Source organism: Ceratotherium simum, chromosome 19 (genome assembly GCF_057802395.1).
Source record: "Ceratotherium simum simum isolate JZ-2026a chromosome 19, ASM5780239v1, whole genome shotgun sequence".
Classification (NCBI taxonomy): Eukaryota; Metazoa; Chordata; class Mammalia; order Perissodactyla; family Rhinocerotidae; genus Ceratotherium; species Ceratotherium simum.
This window is the reverse complement of record NC_141918.1, coordinates 20,128,057-20,148,926: the sequence shown is the minus strand read 5'-3', so window position 1 is coordinate 20,148,926 and position 20,870 is coordinate 20,128,057. Positions and strand designations below refer to the sequence as shown.

The following is a 20,870-nucleotide window of genomic DNA, read 5'->3' as shown; positions in this document are numbered from 1 at the left end:
CATATGTATGGTGATGGATAAAAACTAGACTATTGGTGGTGAGGACAATGCAGTCTATACAGAAACTGATACATAATAATGTACACCTGAAATTACACAGTCTTATAAACCAATATGACCTCAATAAAATAAGTAAAAAATTAACTAACCTCAAAGAGCCAAGTTGCCTAAAAACAATAAAGGTAGAGAAAAGAAATAATTTAAATAAAAATTTCAGTTATAGACCAGAGTTTGTCCACATAATATCATCTGTTAATATTTTTAAAGGATTTACAAATATTTATTTTAGCCATTGCTTAAAACAGAAAAAAGAATTCCTTCTCTATAAATTTTTATATTCCAAATTCCCTGGATCTCACCAGACTACTACACAAGGTCATATGCTTTTAATGACCATATTATGATAGCTTGATCTCCATCAGTCTTACTACCAGGAACTTGTCTTCTTCAAGGTGTCTCTCAGTTGTTTCTGTAAAAGACCATGGGAGTTGCACATGGACCCCAAACCCATCTGGCAGCAGCACACCCCATCCACCCTGTTTGTCCTTCTTCATCATTTGGCCCCCACGAGTCTAAGAATCCAGTTGATGCAGCCTCACTTCTGCACCTACCCATTGAATGTGTGGGCTTAGAATCCCAAATCCAGCTGTCCCCTGACCTCTAACCCTCTGGGTGCCAGAGCTTCTGGGTTCACATTGCAGCTGGAAAACTGGCTGTCTGAATCAAGCTTTGTCACTGACTCCAGCAGCTTTGAATGTGCTGAGCCACTCGCAACATCACTCCCAGAACATTTCCCTTAATTTCTGGTCCTCTATCTGCTAATGGTAGAGGCTTTAGTGCAGTTTATAGGGCAAGGGAGTGAATCCACGGGAAACGAACTGCTTCATCTTCCTTGGCTCTTTCCTACACCCTTTTCCCCAACATAAAATTCTCGCTCTTCCATTCACAAAAATGAAAATGAAAACAAAACCAAAACATCATCATGCATATCATACTAAGAAGAAGGCTGCAGGTATAAAAGAGAGAATATTTACCTATAGAGGTAAACAATGTATTAGACGGGGCATTGCTGTGACAACAGTTTCTGGATCAGGCCAAATTTGCAGGCTGATCATCTTTTGAACTCATGTGAAACTAATAAGCACCAGCTTTACTGGGATTAAATAAAAACACATCACCGCAGTTAATGAGATGCTTCTGAAACTTCAAGTTAAATCTATAGTAAGAGAAGAGGCCAGTAAGAACTAAAATAGAAAGGATGAGCCACAAAGAAGTCAACAGCCTAAGAGACGATGTGATAAAAGTGTAGCTAAAGAGATTGTGGGAAAGAAGCAAGTTTAATCAACGTGCAACTGAGTTATCTGAAAATGAACTGATGGATTAACATACTTAACAGAAGACGATATTGTTAGAAGAAAGGTAGAAAGGCAGAATTTTGAAGTAAAAATATCCAAGAGTGAGAAACCCTTAATTTTATTTATTTATTTTTTTTGTGAGGAAGATCAGCCCTGAGCTAACATCCATGCCAATCCTTCTCTTTTTGCTGAGGAAGACCGGCTCTGAGCTAACATCTATTGCCAATCCTCCTCCTTTTTTTCCCCCCAAAGCTCCAGTAGATAGTCGTACGTCATAGTTGCACATCCTTCTAGTTGCTGTATGTGGGACGCGGCCTCAACATGGCGGGAGAAGCGGTGCATCCATGGGCGCCCGGATCCGAACCTGGGCCGCCAGCAGTGGAGCGCACTCACTTAACCGCTAAACCACAGGGCCCGCCCGAGAAACCCTTAATTTTAGAGATACAAATACTCCAGTCCTTGGAGGGGAGGACTTCTATTGTATCATGGTAATTCAACTGGCCCCATTGGCTTCTTTCTTTGTAGTCTGAATGAAATATCCTCCAGGGTCATCTAACTTTATTATTCTGATTTAATTCCTAATAAATAATCTTTTGAATATTCAGTTCACCAAGTAGTCAAATACTCAGAAAAAAGTGCCATATTTGGTGAACATAATAGAGAAAATGGAGGCTATCAAAGAGAATACATCAAAAGAGAAGACTCTTGTTTCCTCCCCTCCCGTCACAGTGGAAGAGACAATTGTTATCCCATCTAAGGCTGATTCCTCCTCATAACTCTGGAATCAAAATGAGTAAAGTGACCTCATTCCATTTATTATCCCTGATTTTTCCTACTTCTTCAATTCCTATGTTTCTAATTCTTATTTTCCATTAGAATTTAAATACAATCATAGTTCTCTTTTCTTCTGTTAAAGAACCTCCACCCTCCCAAACACTGCTCCTGGTTTCTCTCTCCGCAAACAGCCACATTGTCCGTATACCCGCCTAAGTCTCCAACTGGAAATCATGATTTATTCCTTCCACCCCCTTAACCTGACATCTAGTCAATTACTACATTTAGTCAATTGAAATGCTGTATTTGTTAAATCTTACTCCCTTTCTCCACTCTATTGTCCCTTCATTGTTTATGCCTGCATCATTTATTTCCTGGTTTATTGTAATGAACCACTAACTGTTATCATTGATATTGGTCTCGCTTTCCTCCAGTTCATAGCAAACAATGTTAGTTGAATGTTGTTTCTTTTTCTTTCAATTTCTCTCTTTCAAAAAAGACTTACTGTAAAAGTAATATTAGGGAGGAAGGAATTAAAGCAGCTAGTCTGTGATCCCTCCTGATTATCAGCGAGATTCTCCTGAGGAATGGGAGGGAAGAAGGTGGGTGACCCGGCTTAATGTCCTTGTAAACACATAATTTGAACTCCAGGCCAACAGACTAATAATATTTGCTGAAAGGGAGAATTCTTATCAATGAAAAACTTTGAAGAAGATGTTCTTGGTTTAGGATTGCTTATTGCAAACAAGCCTAAACTTGGATGGATTTATGAGGCACGGGGGGCATCCCTAGAGATGCCCTAGAGAATGTCACATAAGCTATATAACTCTCTTAAGTATAAAATAGAAATGTTTTATGACTTAAATGATCCCCACTGTGTGAAGTGACATTGGGAACTTCTATTATCATGGACCAGAGATGCAAAAAGAAGGGCCTATGGAGACTAGTAAGATGTTTCAGACCTCTCCTTGCCTCTTGATTGATTGCATCCTTAAAGTAATGGTAAAGCTTGATACTGGGACAATCTCTGATTGAAGTGAGTCTTGTATGACAATCTGATCCTTTGTATTAGCTTAATGTTTACTGTATACAATTTTGAAAATACACAAACATAATAAATGAAAGTCTATAATGCAACTCTCAGAAATAATAATATTTTGTCTTTCTTTCTAGTCTTTATTGTTTAGATCTATTTAGTTATCTTAACTCTTTACCTATCTAGTTTCAATTACCGATAGTGTATGCTATTTTTTAAACAATAGTGAGAACCAATAGATATAGATAATTTTTTTCTCCTGCTTTTTTTTACTTCAAGTTGAGAGCATTTGCTCCTGTCACCAAGAAAAAACTTGGTTTTTGATGGCAAGGTAACTTTTCACTGTATGAATACTGTAACTTATTCACCATTCACCAATTGTTGGTCGTAAAGGTTATTTTCACCTTTTTTCTAATAAATATTTATTACCACAATATGCAATTTACACAATGAATTTATAACTATATTTCTGATTATCTCCTTAATATTGATTTGGAGAAAGGGGAAAATTAGTTGAAAGAGAATGAACAATTTCAAGGCTATATATCCTTAATAAAGATATAAGAACTCAGAACTTTTCTGAAAAAAGGAAAGAGCTCTTCTTATAAGAATCTAGACATGCTGAGCATTATCTTTTAAGGTATATGTGCTTTTTTTGCATTTGATAAGAAATACATAATTTAAGTTTCTGTTTAATTTACTTTTCTTTGATAACTGGTGTAGTAAGCTTATATTTATTGGCTATTCATATTTATTTATAAATGGATTGCCCGTTTGTCTATTTTCCAAATTTGTTTTACTCACGGAAGAACAATTTTAATAGAATGACATAGTATGTTTTCATTGAGAGGAATACATACTTTTGGTATATCGTTGTTTTCAAATAATTTAAATAGACATAATAAATTATTTCTTCAAAATACTAACCAGATTTTTTTAACTTGCTGAATTGAAGAAAGTTTTTGTCAGTTATGCTTATCAATGATAATATTCTTCCATTTTATATTTGTTTCAAAGTTTTTGGTAAATTATTCTTTGATTTTGTTTTGGCATTTTTGGTATACAAAAGTTATTAAGTTTTATGTTGTCAAGTATATCTCTTTCCTCCTTTGCTTCTCTTTGTGTTTATACTTAGAAAATACTTCATACCTAAAGATAAGTTAAATCAATAAGCTATTCTAGGTTTTAATTGGAAGTGCTTTATATTATGCTTTTTAATTCCTTGGAGTATTTTCAAACTTTATATATGATAAAGAATAACTTAATATATTTTTCAAATACCTAGCCAATTCTTCCCAAAAATGTTTATTGCATAATCTTTCCTTTGCACATTGTTTTGTGATGCTTTATTTATCAAGCCCTTTCAGGTCTATGAATGAGTTTATTTCAAGGGTGTCTATTCTATTCCATTGACCCATCTGTGGATTATAGCATCACACCATGTTTTAAATTGTATGTATTAATTTCCTCCTTCATAATTATTTTCTTCAATTGTATATAACCTGTTTATTCTTCCAGATAACATTGGAATTATTTGTGTCAAATCTATCCTTGAAAAAAAAGCTGGTTAGTATTTTGAAGAAATAATTCATTATGTCTACTTAAATTATTTCAAAACAATGATGTACCAAAAGTATTTGTTCTTCTCAACGGAAATATACTATGTCATTCTATTAAAATTGTTCTTCCGTAAGTAAAAGTTGGTAGTGTCTTAGTTATAGAATATTTATTTTTTCTGAGGCATCATGTTTTTGTTGTCCTTGTTGCTATTGTGTAGAGCATCTTATTTTCCATCCTATCTCCTGATTATTTCTGAAATAGAGCAAATGGTTTTGCACTTTTTTTGACTTACAATTGTTTTTATTTTATTTAAATGTTTAGACGTTTATTTCTGATATGGAAAAATGTCCTTAATTCATTTCTTTCTCAAAAATTTTTTTATTGAGGTAACATTGGTCTATAGCATTATATAAATTTCAGGTGTACATATTATATTTCGATTTCTGTATAGACTATATCATGTTCACCACCCAAAATCTAACTAACAAACATCATTGTACACATGTGCCCTTTTAGCTCTTTCGCCCTCCCTCCCTCGCCTCTTCCCAGGGGGTAACCACCAATCTATTCTTCATATCTATGTGTTTGTTTGTTGTCGCTGTTCTTTATCTTCCACATATGAGTGCAATCATACGGTATTTGGCTTTTTCCATTTGACATATTTAGCTTAGCATAATGTCCTCAAGGTCCATCCATGTTGTCGTAAATGGCAAGATTTCATCAGTAGTATTCCATTGTGCATATATACCAAATCTTCTTTAACCATTCATCCATTGATGGACATTTAAGTTGTTTCCAAGTCTTGGCTATTGTAAATAACGCTGCAATGAACATAGGGGTGCAAATATCTTTTCTAATTAGTGTTTTTGTGCTCTTTGAATAAATACCCAGAAGTGGTACAGCCAGATCAATGGTAGTTCTATCTTAATTTTTTGAGAAAATTCCATACTGTTTTCCATAGTGGTTGTACCAGTTTACATTTCCAACAGCAGCGTATGAGGGTTTTGTTTTCTCCACATCCTCTCCAAAACTTATTTATTGTCGTTTTAAAAATAGCCATTCTGAAGGTTTTGAGATGATATCTCATTGTACTTTCTATTTGCATTTCCCTAGAAATTAGTGATGTTGAACATCTTTTCATGTGCCTGTTGGTCATCTGTATATCTTCTTTGGGAAAATGTTTGTTCAGATACTTTGCCCATTTTTTAATTGGGTTGTTTGTTTTTAGTTGTTGAGTTGTATGAGTTCTTTTTATATTTTGGATATTAACCCCTTACCAGACATATTATTTGTAAATATCTTCTCCCAATTGTTTGGTCATCTTTTTGTTTTGATGATGGCTTCCTTTGTTGTGCAGAAGATTTTTAACTTGATGTATTCCTGTTTATTTTTTCTTTTGTTTCCCTTGCCTAGGGAGACATGATATTCAAAAAGATACTGCTAAGACCAATGTCAAAGAGTGCACTGCCTATGTTTTCTTCTAGGAATTTTAGGGTTTCAGGTCATAGATTCAAGTCTTTAATCCATTTTGAGTTAATTTTTGTGTACAGTATAAGATAATGGTCTACTTTCATTCTTTTGCTTGTGGCTCTCCAGTATTCCCAACATCGTTTATTGTAGAGACTTTCCTTTCTCAGTTGTATGTGCTTGGCTTGTTTGTTGAAAATTAGCTGTCCACAGATGTGTGGGTTTGGGTTCATTTTGTGGCTCTCAATTCTGTTCCATTGATCTGTGTCTGTTTTTCTGCCAGTACTATGCTGTTTTGATTACTATAGCTTTGTAGTATATTTTGAAATCAGGGAGTGTGATATCTCCAGCTTTGTTCCTTTTTCTCAGGATTGCTTTGGCTGTTTGGAGTCTTTTGTTGTTCCATATAAATTTTAGGAATCTTTGTTCTACTTCTGTGAAAAAAAGTCATTGGGACTTTGATAGGGATTGCATTGAATCTGTAGATTGCTTGAGGAAGTATGGACATTTTAACTATGTTCATTCTTCCAATCCAAGAGCACAGAATATCTTTCCACTTCTTTGTGTCTTCTTCAATATATTTCAACAATGTTTTATAGTTTTCAGAGTACAAGTCTTTCACTTCCTTGCTTAAATTTATTCCTAGGTATTTTATGCTTTTTGTCGTGATTGTAAATTGGATTGTATTCTTGATTTCTCTTTCCGCTATTTTGTTGTTATCATATAAAAACGCAACTGATTTTTGTATGTTGACTTTGTACCCTGCAACTTTGTTGTACTTGTTTATTATTTCTAATAATTTTTTGGTGGATTCTTTAGAGCTTTCTATGTAGAAAATCATGTCATCTGCAAATAGTGACAGTTTTACTTCTTCCTTTCCAATTTGGATCTCTTTTATTTCTTTTTCTTGTCTAATCACTCTGGTTAGGACTTCCAACTATGTTAAACAAGAGTGGCAAAAGTGGGTATCCTTGTCTTGTTCCTGTTCTTAGAGGGATAGCTTTTAGTTCTTCACCATTGAGTATGATGTTAACTGTGGGTTTGTCATATATGACCTTTATTATGTTGAGGGACTTTCTTTCTATACACATTTTATTGAGAGTTTTTCTCATAAATAGATGCTGTATCTTGTTGAATGCTTTCTCTGCATCTATTGAGATGATCATGTGATTTTTATTCTTCATTTTGTTAATGTAGTGAATCACATTGATTGATTTGCAGAGGTTGAACCATCCTTGCATTCTTGGAATAAATCTCACTTGATCATCATATATGATCTTTTTACTTTATTGTTGTATTTGATTTGCTAATACTTTGTTGAGAAGTTTTGTACCCATGTTCACCAGTGATATTGGCCTGTAATTTTCTTTTTTTGTGCTGTTCTTGTCTGGTTTTGGTATCAGCATAATGTTGGCCTTGTAGAATAAGTTAGGAAGCATCCCTTCCTCTTCAAATTTTTGGGAGAGTTTGAGAAGGATAAGTGTTAAATCTGTGAGTGTTTGGTAGAATTCACCAAGGAAGCCATCTGATCCTGAACTTTTTTCTTTTGGGAGGTTTTTGATTACTGTTATGATCCCCTTACTAGTGATTGGTCTATTCAGATTCTCTATTTCTTTTTGATTCAGTTTAGTTGTATCATTCTAAGAATTTATCCATGTCTTCTATATTATCCAATTTGCTGATGTATAGGTTTTTGTAATATTCTCTTATAATCCTTTGTATTTCTATGGTATCTGTTCTAATTTCTCCTCTTTTGTTTCTGATTATATTTATTTGAGACTTCTTTTTTTCTTGGTGAGTCTAGGTAAACGTTTGTCAATTTTGTTTATCTTTTTAAAGAACCAGTTCTTAGTTTCATTGATCTTTTCTATTGTCTACTTAGTCTCTGTTTTATTTATTTCTGCTCTGATTTTTATTATTTCCTTCCTTCTACTGATTTGGCACTTCATTTGTTCTTCTTTTTCTAGTTTCTTCAGGTGTAATGTTAGATTGTTTATTTGAGATTTTTTTCTTTCTTCAGGTAGGCCTGTGTTCCTATAAACTTCTCTCCTAGTACTGCTTTTGCGGTATCCCATAGAGTTTGGTATGTCATATTTTCATTTTTATTTGTCTCCAGGTATTTTTTTGATATCTCCTTTGATTTCTTCATTGACCCAATAGTTGTTCAGTAGCATGTTGTTTAGTTTCCACATATTTGTGACTTTTCCAGTTTTCTTCTTGTAGTTGATTTCTAGTTTCATACTGTGTGGTTAGAAAAGATGCTTGATATTATTTCAATTGTCTCAAATTTATTGAGACTTGTTTTGTGGCCTAATATGTGGTCTATCCTGGAGAATGTTCCATGTGCATCCAAAAAGAATGTGTATTCTGCAGTTTTTTGATGAAATATTCTGTATATATCTATTAAGTCCATCTGGTCTAATGTACCATTCAAGGCCAATATTTTCTTATTGACCTTCAATCTGGATGATCTATCTATTGTAGTGTGTTAAACTTCTCTACTATTATTGTGTTACTGTCAATTTCTCCTTTTATGTCTGTTAATATTTGCTGTGTATATTTAGGTGCTCCTATGTTGGATGCATAGATATTCTTGTTGCATTGTTCCCTCTATCATTATGTAATGCTCTTCTTTGTCTCTTGTTTTAAAGTCTATTTTGTCTGATATAAGTATCGTCACCCAGATTTTTTTGTTATTGTTGAGGAAGATTGGCCCTGAGCTAACATCTGTGCCAATATTCCTCTACTTTGTATATGGGATACTGCCAAAGCATGGCTTGATGAGCAGTGTGTAGGTCCATGCCCAGGATCCGAACCCATGAACCCCCAGGCCACCAAAGTGGAGCGTGTGATCTTAACCGCTACACCACTGGACTGGCTCCCCCCACAGCTTTCTTTTTGTTTCTATTTGCATGGAATATCTGTTTCCATCCCTTTACTTTCAGTTTGTGAATGTCTTTAGGTCAGAAGTGTGTCTCTTGTATGTAGCATATATGTGGTTCTTGTTTTTTTATCCATTCAGCCACCCTATGACTTTTGATTGGAGCATTTAGTCCATTTACATTTAAAGTAACTATTGATAAGTGTGTACTTATTGCCATTTTGTTACTTTTTCCTGGATGTTTTTGTAGTTCTTCTCTGTTCCTTTCTTCTTCTCTTGTTCTCTTCCCTTGTGATTTGATGACTTTAGTGTTATGTTTGAGTTTCTTTCTCTTTATTTTTTGTGTATTTATTATAGACTATTGGTTTTTGGTTACCATGAGGTTCATATATAATAACCTATGTAAATAGCAATCTATATTAAGTTGATGATCTCTTAAGTTTGTCCTCTTAATAAAAACCCTACACTTTTACTCAAGTTTTATGTTTTGATATCATATTTTACCTCTTGTATTTTTGTGTATCCCTTAACCTCTTATCATAGATATAGATGATTTTAGTACTTTTGTCTTTTGACCTTCCTACTAGCTTTCTAGGTAGTTGATCTACTATCTTTACTGTATATTTGCCTTTACCAGTGACATTTTTTTCTTGATAATTTTCTTATTCCTATTTGTGGCCTCTTTTTTTGCACTTAAATAAGTCCCTTTAACATTTCTTGTAAGGGTTGTTTTGTGGTGATGAACTCCTTTTGTTTTTGTTTGTTTGGAAAACTCTTTATCTCTCCTTCCATCCTGAATGATAATCTTGCCAGGTAGAGTATTCTTGGCTGTAGGCTTTTTCCTGTCAGCACTTTGAGTATATCATGCCACTTCCTTCTAGCCTGTAAGGTTTCTGCTGAGAAGTCAGATGGTAGCCTTATGGGGTTTCCTTTGTATGTAACTTGTTGCTTTTCTCTTGCAACTTTTAGGATTTTGTCTTTATCTTTAATTCTTGACAATTTAATCATAATGTGTCTTGGTGTGGGCCTCTTTGGGTTCATCTTGTTTGGTACTCTGTGCTTCCTGTACCTGGATGTCTGTTTCTTTCCCCAGGTTGGGGAAAATTTCAGCGATTATATCTTCAAATATGTTCTTTGTCCCTTTGTCTCTCTCTTCTCCTTCCGAGACACCTATAATGCTGATGTTAGTATGCTTGATGTTGTCCCAGAGGTCTCTTAGACTGTTTTCATTCTTTTTAATTATTTTATCATTTTTCTGTTCAGCTTGGGTGAACTACTCTTTCATCCATATTGCTGATCTGTTCTTCTCTGTTATCTACTCTGCTGTTGATTCTCTCTAGTGAAATTTTCATTTCCACTATTGTATTCTTCAGCTCTGATTGGTTCTTTTTTATATTTTCCAATTCTTTGTTGAAGTTCTCACTGTGTTCATCCATTTTTCTCCCCAGATCACTGAGCATCCTTATGACTATTAGTTTATACTCCTTATCAGGTAGATCTTTTACCAGTGCTTCGTTTAGTTCTTTTTCTAAAGATTTGTCCTGTTGCATTATTTGGAACATATTCCTTTGTTTCCTCATTTTGCCTACTTCTCTTTGTCTATCTCTGTGTATTAAGTAGATCGGCTATGTCTCCCAATCTTGGAAATGTGGTCTCATGCAGGAGATGTCTTATAGGGCCTAGCAACGTGCTGTGCTCCCCTCTCATCACCCATGCCAAATGCTCCAGGAGTGTCCCCTCTGTGGGTTCTATGTGTCCTTCTGTTGTGGCAGGGTTGCTGTTGCTGCAGGCATATGGGCATGCTAGGCTGGCCCCCAAGGCTGACTGGTTCTAAGGCTTGACCATGTGCAGCTGCTACAGTCACTTTATTGGGCACATCAAGTCCCCAGCATAGCTGGCTGCAAAGTCTAACAGCATACAACCATTCTTGTTTTGCTGGTAAGTGAGTCAGGCTCCCAGTGTGGCTGACTGCTTGGCTTAGTGGCTCACAATTGCTGCAGGTCTCTGGAGTGGTTTCCTACAGCACTCAGCTGTTGTCAGCTTGCTTTTTGGGTGGGGCAGGCCTCTGACAAGATCTGGCTATGCTGCCCTGCAGGTACACAGATACCTTAGTAGTGCAGATGGGTGGGGCAGGCCCCAGGCACGGCAGCACACAACTGTTTCAGGCATTGGAAGGAGGGGCAGATCCCTGTGTGACTGTTTGTGATAGCCAGCGGCACAAGTCTGCTGTGGACCCTCATGTCCTGCTTCTGCAGGCCCATGTGACCTGCCACCATGGGCCCACATGCCCCACTGCCGTGAGCCCATGTGTCCACCACTGGCTCACTGGTGGGCAATACTGGTCCCTGGGACAGGCTGCCTGCTGCCTGGCTGTGCTCAATTACCTCATATGCTCTAGTGTGGAAGGCAGACCCCTGTGCTAACAGGCTAGAGGAAGGAGTCCAATGGCACCTACTAGCATCTGCATCAACACAACTGAAAAAGGTCACAATAATGGCAGCCACCAGTGTCTCAGTCCTTAGGGGGTGGGCCCAGCCACCTCCTGCCTCCCCAAGATGTGCTCCGAACTTAGTAAGTGAGCTTCTTTTACCAATGGACTATGCACTTTTCTATCTGGTGTTTTTGTTCTGGTTTCTGGGTCAAGGGATTCTGTGTGTGGGCCCTTTAAGAGCAAGTTTTTCTTTCCCTGAAGTTCTACAGTTTTCCTGGGCATATTCCCCATTGGTTTTCAAGGCCAGCAAAGCCAGGATTTATGCGATCTCATCTCTGTTGTGCTGGGTCTAAGGGCTGGGGTGCCTAATACGGAGCTCAGATCCCCCACTCCTCCAGGAAAAGCTCCGTACCTTTGAGATTGCTCCCTGCCATGAAACTCCGCAGCTAGGGTGTGCTGTTCTCCTCAGCAGGGCTGGATCTCTGCCTCTTCCAAACCAGTCTGTGTTGTCCTTTGTTGTGGAGGTTCTTTTCATCCAGTTTCCAGATCTCTCTCAGAGGAAATTGTTCCACAGATAGTTGTAGATTTGTTGTGTCTGTGGGAGGAGGCAAGCTGAGGGATCCTCCTATGCCACCATCTTCCAAAATCCTCCCTTTGATTTTGCACTTTTATATTTTATTCGACACTTTACAACTACTAATTTTGAGAATTTTGCTTTGACTTATTCAGTTTTTAAGATATATATGCATAGCCTTTGTAAATAGTAATAAGTATAATTTCCAAGAGGTAAAACAAATTTTTCATGACTTAGAATTTTTGGAATAACATTAAATAATAAGAATGACTGTCGGCATCTTTCACACATTTCTATTTGTAAGGACTTAGTCACTTCTGGCCATTGTATAAGATGGAGGTACTATTCTCACGTTAAGGAAATTGCTTTCTATTACACCTTTAAATCAATTACTGATTCTATTTTTTCATTTGCTTGTTTTAGTTAAATGCTTTTCCTTCTACTAAGAGTGTCCTATGATTTTTCTTATTAGGTCTTTGATGTGTATGATATTAATATATTTCCTTATTTAAATCTTTCTTAAATTATTGGCATAACACTATTTTTACGTACAAATTAGAGCTGATATTTATTTAGGTATTTTTGTATACACACCCAGAAGTGACTACGTATTTTTTTGTTATGAAGCCCTCTTAATTAAGTTTTCGTATTAAAGGCTATTTATATAAAGGGTTAAGTGAAATAATACAAGCATTGCAGTGTTCCTAGAAAATTGTAATTGCAAAATAAATGCTAACTGTTGTTATTGATATTTATTTTATGCATCAAGTAGTATTACTAAGAAGATTTTGTAGCATGAACATTTATCTTTCCTTGAGAATTTGAAACCAATTTGTTCTCATCCTCTTCTTTTTTAGTTATTTGCTAACATTTCCAATTTCTTTTATTTATGTATTTGATTTTTTTCTGTTACTTCAGTTAATTTTGATCATTTGTATTTTCCCAGAATTGTCCATGGCATCAAGATTTTCAAATATATTAATATCTCAATGCATATATTTTTAAAAATAACAACAGAAAAGCAACAGCAACAACCTCCTTTGATTTTGTTCTTATGTCACTTCCCCTGGGTCTAAAGTTTTATTTATTCTTAAAGGAATCAGATGCAGCATTACTTCTTATTATGGACTGAATGTTTATGTCCTCCCCAAATTCATATGTTGAAGCCTTAACCCCCTAGTGAGTCTGTATTTGGAGATGGGGCCTCCAAGGAAGTAATTACACTTAAATGAGGTTATAAGGGTGGGGCTCCGAACCTGTACGATTAGTGTTCCTGTAAGAAGAGACACCAGAGAGCTTGATCTTCTCCTCCTACCCTGCAAACCCACCAAGTGGAGGTCATGTGACCACACAGCTAGATGGTGGCCATCTGCAATTCAAGGGGAGAGCTCTCACCAGACACCAACTCTGCTGACACCTTAATCTTGAACTTCCAGCTTCCGGAATTGTAAGAAAATAAATTTCAGTTGTTTAAGGCACCCAGTCTGTGGTATTTTGTTATGGCAGCCCTAGCAGACTAATACAGCTCCTCATTGAAGTCTTCTACATTTTCATACCCCTGTTATTGTGAATGTCTGTCACAGGACTTGCTTTATTGTGTTGCTCAATAAGTATTTCTTATATGAATGAAATCAACAAAAGTTCATATTCCCTTTCTGAATGAATGAACTCGCCACTCAGTTACCTGTGTGTGTAGGTGAATGTGACGTATTATTTCTAAGTGCCCTGACAAAAATCTTTTTTCTGAGTCTGGAAAGCAGAGAAATGTATCCTGAATGTCTTTCCTTTGGTGCCTGAGCCACCAATACGTCTTCTCCAATGTCATCTATGTCTCTTTCTAACTTTGAAAGTAACATCTAAATATTGTAGATAAAAAGGTAACAACTACTTCACTCACTATGGGTTCATCTATGACTCAAATTTGTTTTTACTTTATGTTATGTGAAATAAGCACTAGATTGTATATTTTAAAAATATGCAAAAGAAGACCACTCACTGGCTTCTGGAATATGTGGGGAACATGACACATTGTTCTGTGACTGAGATCTACTCTGGGCACAGCATGCCTAGTTTTGAATCCAAGATCTAGGTCTGGCTTTCTGTCAAATTTTCAAGCAACATCCTCAACTTCTCCATGTCTCAGTTATTCATCTAAAAAATGAGAAGAATACCTACCTGCAGGATTTGTGCATGTAAAATGAATTGATACATTTAAATTATCTGGAAGAGTCCCTGGCACATAGCAAGCACTCATTAATTACGATCTGTAATATTTGTTACACACACATGTATACGGTTTAAGACACACTTTTTCATTACTGAATATAAAATTGTCACATATAGTAGTAGCAATAATAAACTTTGTACTTTTTCCGAGAGACAGGGTTGCAGGAGATTTTACATGAGGTAACCTAGACACTTTACCACCAAGCAACAAGTCACTTCTCACAAAAAAGAAAGTGGTATTTTGCAGCATGAATGTGTCACTACTTGTCATTGGCCACAATGCAAAAGGCAATTTGCTCCATTTTAATTTGATTTTGTTCCATCTTTTAGAGTAATTACTGGACAATTATTTTGTCATAAGCTGTGTGCTCAATAGGCAAATCTGGCTCCATGAGATTAAGAAACTCATTTTCTCTGATGTGCTTTGCCCCTCTTTGACCTTCAATTTCTGAAAACATTTTTCAGGTGTTCTCTCTGGGAATAAGTGATTTTTCACTCATTTTCATTTTCTCAATTTTCACTGTTCTCGTGTACTGAAAGTCCATGTTTTCTTGCAGTCGCCAAACTAACTGACCCAAAGCTTTGCATATAACAAATGCTCATTAAATATTTTTAAGTTCCTGTGTTTATGTGGCAGTGTTATAAAGGGATGTTACAATGAATATAGATAAGCTCTCTTAAAGAACTCATAAGCCAAAAAAAGAAGTGGTAAAGCAAGATACAAATCCTGTTGAATAATATATACTTTAAAAGATTTTATCTTAATAAGAAAGGCTTTCCTCCTCTGTGCCCCCATAGCTGTTGTGCATTTCTCTTGACAAGGCACTTGCATTATAATGAGACCATAGTTGATTTGCCTGTGTTCTTCCTCTATTAGACCCTAAGCTCCACGGAGGTGTCAACCAAATTTTTTTTGACTTTGTATTCTAGCTAACTAGCACAGTTTCTGGCATACAGGAGGCATAAATATCTACTAAATCAGTAGATGAATGAATAAATAAACCAATGAACAGTCAAGCAAACACTCTGACCCCATGGCTTTTTTCTTTGGAGTGGAGAGGGACAAATTTTTTATGGTCATATGCAATACGGGATAATGATACCCACGCTCCCAATATCCGGAAATTTCCAACCATAACAATTTCAATGCTTTAAGAGAGTGGGGTTTCTGCTCCCTGTGGTATTAAATAAGACTCAGATCCTTTAGAAATCCCAAAACTAGGGAAACTGCAAAAGTTTTTTTGTTGTTGTTAGATGGCAGCTCTGTGAAATCCAAATATAAATGAGATCCCTAAAGCAGAATAATATAGTATTTTTTTTCACAACGTGATTCTATGAATTGCCAACAGTAGACACTGATGTGAAGCAAATGTAGGCACAGTTCAAAAGCCAAATCACATGCAGCAGCGAGAAGGGAAATTGATGCTTTTCCACTGTGTTTATTATATTAAATGATTAGCGTACTCATAGGGCTAGGAGACCCTTGGATATTGCAGTTTATATTCCTCCATTTATACTTCAGATGAATAGTAAATCAAATGAGAAATTGAGACTCATAAATAATTATTTCTAAAAATGATGGCATTACTCAAAGCCTAGAGTTAGAATCTCCTTAATTAATGACTGTCAGGTGGTTGGCAATGGAAACATTTGCAAGTCTTACATCGACTAAAGATGAAGAGATTTGTGAGCATTCGTGTCAATGGCAACAGAAAATAATTAAGAAACAATTTTTGGCTGGGAGGTATCTTTGTGATAATCCAATCTGACAGTGTCATTTTATAGCTTGATAGAGTTATGAAAACAGGTATATAAAAGTTAAATTACAACTAATAGCACATATTTAGTGACACAACAGGAACTTCAAACCACATATATTTTGGCTTCTGGTCCAAGACTTTCCATAATACAATGTCTCTTCTCTTCAAGAAATGGGGAAATACAGTTGTGATACTAAGAATTCAAGATGAAAAAAAGTCTAAATTCAACTCATTAAGGGGGTTAGGATTAAAATAACTCACACAGAAATGTAAATTGAAAAGAGAAGTCTTGCCTGGATACCAAATCAACCCAGCAGCTTGTTTTGATCACCCTGGCACACACCCTTTTACTTTCTCCTCCTCCTTCATCACACTGACATCGTGTCCCAGGGCCCTGAACCCAGGGAGGCTGGGCAGCAACAGGAGCTGAGCAGAATGGCAGTGCAGGCGGATGTTGAATTTTGTTCTTAAGTCTGACATTCTTTTGCTTCTTTTTTCTTTCTTTTTTTTTTTTTTTTTTTGCTGAGGACAATTTGCCCTGAGCTAACATCTGTTGTCAATCTTCCTCTTTTTGTAGGTGAGCCACTGTCACAGCATGGCCACTGACAGACAAGTGGTGTAGGTCCGTGCCTGGGAACTGAACCTGGGCCACTGAAGCGAAGTGCGCTAAACTTAACCACTAGGCCACCTGGCCTGGCCCTCTTTTAGTCCTTTTAAAAATGGGAGCCCCCTTCCCTCCTCCATACTGTAAGCAAACAAAGGCTACCTATCAAGAATTGCTTCTGCTCTGGGGAAACAGATGTCTGTATAAATGTTCTTGTTGGGTATGATTCTAAAGGAAGAGTAATAATTAAGAAGATAACTAATATTACTGAGCATTTACTATGTGGCAGAGTCTACACTGAGGACTTTATTATACATTGTCTATAAGATGGGAATAATTTCAATACTTACCTTATAGAGTTGTTTTGAGAATTAAATGAGATAATGAATCAAAGGGTTTAGAAAATGCCAGGCACACACACAGCTTGATGAAAGACAGCTGTTACTATTGTTATCTCATTTAATCCCAGCTATTTTATGCAAAGGCTGAGAGTTCATGAATTGATCAAGAAGTCAGAACTAATATGTGGTGGCTTTGGATGCAGAACCCAGACCCATGCTCTTCACCACTAGTTGGCTTCCTGTGTCTTTCAGGAACTGTGGTGAATGAGAACAAGGAGTCTAGTCAGAGACTGAGGTGTATCTCTTGCTGTCTTGTACGTAGCTGGGCAAGCTTTAGCATGTTATCTGAGCCTTAGTTTTTTCATCTCTAAACTGGAATAAAAGCACTTACCTAGAAGGGTTGGTTGTGAAGAAATAAAGTGTAACACATAACAGAGTAGTAGTTGGAAACTATATACACATTGTCCATTTTGAACTCTCTCAATGCATAGCTGGCCTGTCTACCTAACCTATCTTAGGGGTGGGTGGGATGGATAAGTTAGGATTTAGTCAAGAAGAAATAAGAAGAGAAAGGAGAATGTAATTTTCAGCTTCCGTCATATAGTACAAGATGCAAGCCGAGTTCCTATTCTGAGAGGAGATTTTCTAACGCCTTTACTCCCTCTTTAATGTGTTAACATCTAAGATTGAGGGAAGCTCTCTGGGCTTTGGCCCAAGTGGTGGGTGTTAAATAATTGAGGGTAATATTAGAAACCAAGGGAAGCAGGGAGGCTTCTTAAAAACTACAGGAGCCGTCAAAGTCAACTTGGCCAGTATAGTCAGACACCTGAGATCTCGGGGAACAGTTTCCCCAAGCTGCCTTTGGGTCACATGTGGTGTGGGTGGGACGCCGATGTGGCTGGGAAGCTTGCCAGAGGGAAATGCCGTGAGGCAGTGACTGCCTGGCCTGAGACTGGGTGCCAGCCACAGCCAGACCCTTGAAGGGTCTTAACACCCAAGAAGCTGAGGGGAACCCATGGCAGGCAGGCAGCTCCACTGAGTGTCCCTACCGGGAAGACCAAGGCCATAGCTATTCCAGCCTCAAACCAAAACAAACAGGACAAGCCGGAAGCAGGTAGACAAGAAGCATGGCCCTGAGGCTGAAAGATCTCAGGAAGATGCTTCCCCTCCTCCTGGGCTTTATCTGAAGCCAGATAAATTACCCTCAGTTATCTAATTTTGAGAAAAGCAGGTGAAAGAAGAGAATATCTGAGAGAATAAAAAATTTAAAATAACCAAAAGGGACTGTTTCAATCAAGGACCAGCAAACTATACACCTGGTGGCCGGGTCGAACCACTGCCTGTTTTCGTAAATAAAATTTTACTGGAAAACAGCCACATCCATCCATTTATGTACTATCTACGGCCACTTTTGTGCTACAACCACAGAGCTGAGTTGCTGTGACAGACACCCTATGACCCACAAAGCCTAAAATATTTACTATCTGGCCATCTACGGAAAAAGTTTGCAACCCCTGATTTAAAGCATCAGGTAGATTTTAAAACATAATATGCATTTATTTATTTATTTTTCTTGATATTTGATGGCTCAGGTGGAAAGCCAGAGTAGTTTTAAGCAACCAACTCTACATTTTCTCTTTACTGCTAGTTAAATCGACATTAAACTAGGTGCCCATGACAGCTGTATATAGATAAATATCACTGCAAGCCACAGAGTAGGTACAATATTCAATGACAGAATTTATATTAATTTTTCTCTGCCTCTTTCAAAGTGACCATATGTCTTATATATTTCTTAGTAGACAATGTAGTGTTGGGGATGTACTTAGCTGAGATAGAAAATGGGAGCGGGGCAGGGAGGAAACGAAAACACAATTCCTTGTCTTTACTCAATAAAGGCAGAGCTGAGTGTGCTGGCTGGGAAGGTGATGAGGCCACAGCCTCAGAGAGGCATTTTTTCTCTTTGATGAGCTCTAAGATTTATCTCCTAAACTATAGCCTCAGGGAAGTGGGAGCCGAAAGGGCATTCCTTTAGCTTTAAATAGTCCCTGAAAGACTTGTTGAGACATTTTCTCAGTCCAGCTTCAAGAAAGAAGTCCTGCAATCTAGCTAACCCTAACTGTTAAGGCAAAGTTGTCATTGGCATAGCAACACAATTAGCCAACAGCAATGGTTAGTGTAAGATTCTGAAACATTTTGGAGTCAACTACCCTTTTGGAATAGATGAACACTTTAGACCCTTATCATGGAAAAAAATGAAAAAAGAAAGAAAGAAGGAAGCGTATGAAATGGTTTGCATTCAATTTCAAGGAGCTTTTGTTTGGGATGTTTTCTAGAAAATTTGTTCAGGACTTCAGAACGGGGCACATGTAGAAGTCCTTGGATTTCTTATTATTCACAGATCATTTTCTGTAAATTCTTTTTTTTTTTTTTTTGAGGAAGACTGGTCCTGAGCTAACGTCTGTTGCCAATCTTCCTCTTTTTTTTTTCTTTTTTCTGCCCAAAGCCCGAGTACATAGTTGTATATCCTAGTTGTAGGTCCTTCTAGTCCTTCTATGTGGGACACTGCCTCAGCATGGCTTGATGAGTGGTGAGTAGGTCCATGCCCAGGATCTGAACCGGCGAAGCCCGGGCTACTGAAGCAGAATGCGTGAACTTAACCGCTATGCCACCAGGCTGGCCCCTGTAAATTCTTCTTATCATCCCCATTTATTTCCATCTTCTTCAACCCCTCTAACCTTGTCACACGTCTTGTGTTCACTTTATCATTTTTTTCCTGGTTCCAAATAAAAGCGTAATAATGAAAGGGGAAAAATAAGATGGTAATGTGTATATCTTTTTATTGTAGTAGTGGTCAGCCTTTTTTATTTGGGGATCCTTGTGTCTACTTCTCGCCAGGGGAAAAACCCTGGCAGATACTATCTTGTTTAATCTCTGCCTCCAAGCAATTCTGTACTTAACTGGTAAAAAATAACTGTTTCATTTCAATAGCTTTCTCCAGTAGAGAAGCTCTTCTAGGTATAATTTACATCTTTCTTGTTGTAATTTGCAACTATTTAATTTGCTTCTGTCACCATGTAGATGGAAAACATCTGGTCAACCTTTTTGCATAGCTTCTTATATTCTTGAAAACAGTTATTAACAACCCTCAGCTATCCTTTCTTAAGTATCAATCTAAGTTTCTTTAACATCACTTCATAATAATGTGCTGCTCTTTAAATACAAAGCTGTGATTATTAGGACATTAATTTGAATTGTTTCAAGGAGTGGTGACAAGTTCGTATTTATCCAATCACATCTCTTTTATTTCAATCCCTAACGTGTTGCTTGTGCATCTTTAAGGTGGGGCAAGTAGTGGTCCATGACTTTAAACGCAAGTGAGAGATTTACTAGACCATAGGATTCCATTTTTCCTCTTAACTAGTATAGGAAATTCCTCGTTTTAGAAGTGCTAATAAACACTTTTGTATTTCTCTTAGTCTTGATTCACAGAATAAAATTCCACGTTTCTCTTTAGAAAAACTAAACAACAATCCACACAAACAATTATTAACTACTTTGTTGAGCAAATGATTTCTTAAAAGAAATTTTTAATGACAACAATGTGGCAATCACATTTATTTAAAAACGTAAAACTCTTAGCAAAGCTATAAGATGATAGTAGATCTTATGAAATAGATAATATTAAAGAAAACAAAAGAAAATCTGTAGGGTTTTTCTTTTAAATGTCCATAACACATGCTAAATGATCATATTGTAAATATAAAAGACCAGGTGCTCCATCTTGCCAAATTCATACCTTTAAGAGACAGATGCAAGAATATTTTATCTCATAAAATATTCATCAATTTTTTTCTTTTG

General features: G+C 36.7%; 1 protein-coding gene and 1 long non-coding RNA gene across 7 annotated transcripts in view; one reads left to right on the top strand and one right to left on the bottom strand.

Moving 5' to 3' along the window:
* FUT9 (fucosyltransferase 9) overlaps nt 1-20,870 on the bottom strand; it is a 109,360-nt gene that overhangs the window by 24,564 nt on the left and 63,926 nt on the right. The window contains exons 1-2 of one of the 5 annotated variants that reach the window (XM_087443899.1): nt 13,335-13,671; nt 11,917-12,099 (exon numbers count right to left, since the gene is read on the bottom strand). The exons of 3 other annotated variants lie outside the window; for them this stretch is intronic. In XM_087443899.1, the coding sequence (XP_087300025.1) occupies nt 11,917-11,938 (22 nt within the window). In that variant the 5' untranslated portion in view covers nt 11,939-12,099; nt 13,335-13,671. Of the gene's footprint in view, nt 1-11,916; nt 12,100-13,334; nt 13,672-20,870 lie in introns of those variants that run through there. One more of the 5 variants, XM_087443898.1, reaches the window with a different exon arrangement.
* The window catches only part of LOC147914507 (uncharacterized), a 36,069-nt gene continuing 26,570 nt past the window's right edge, over nt 11,372-20,870 (top strand). For both annotated transcript variants that reach the window (XR_015555238.1, XR_015555237.1), the window contains exon 1: nt 11,372-11,644. This is a non-coding gene — a long non-coding RNA (uncharacterized LOC147914507). The remainder of the gene's footprint in view (nt 11,645-20,870) is intronic.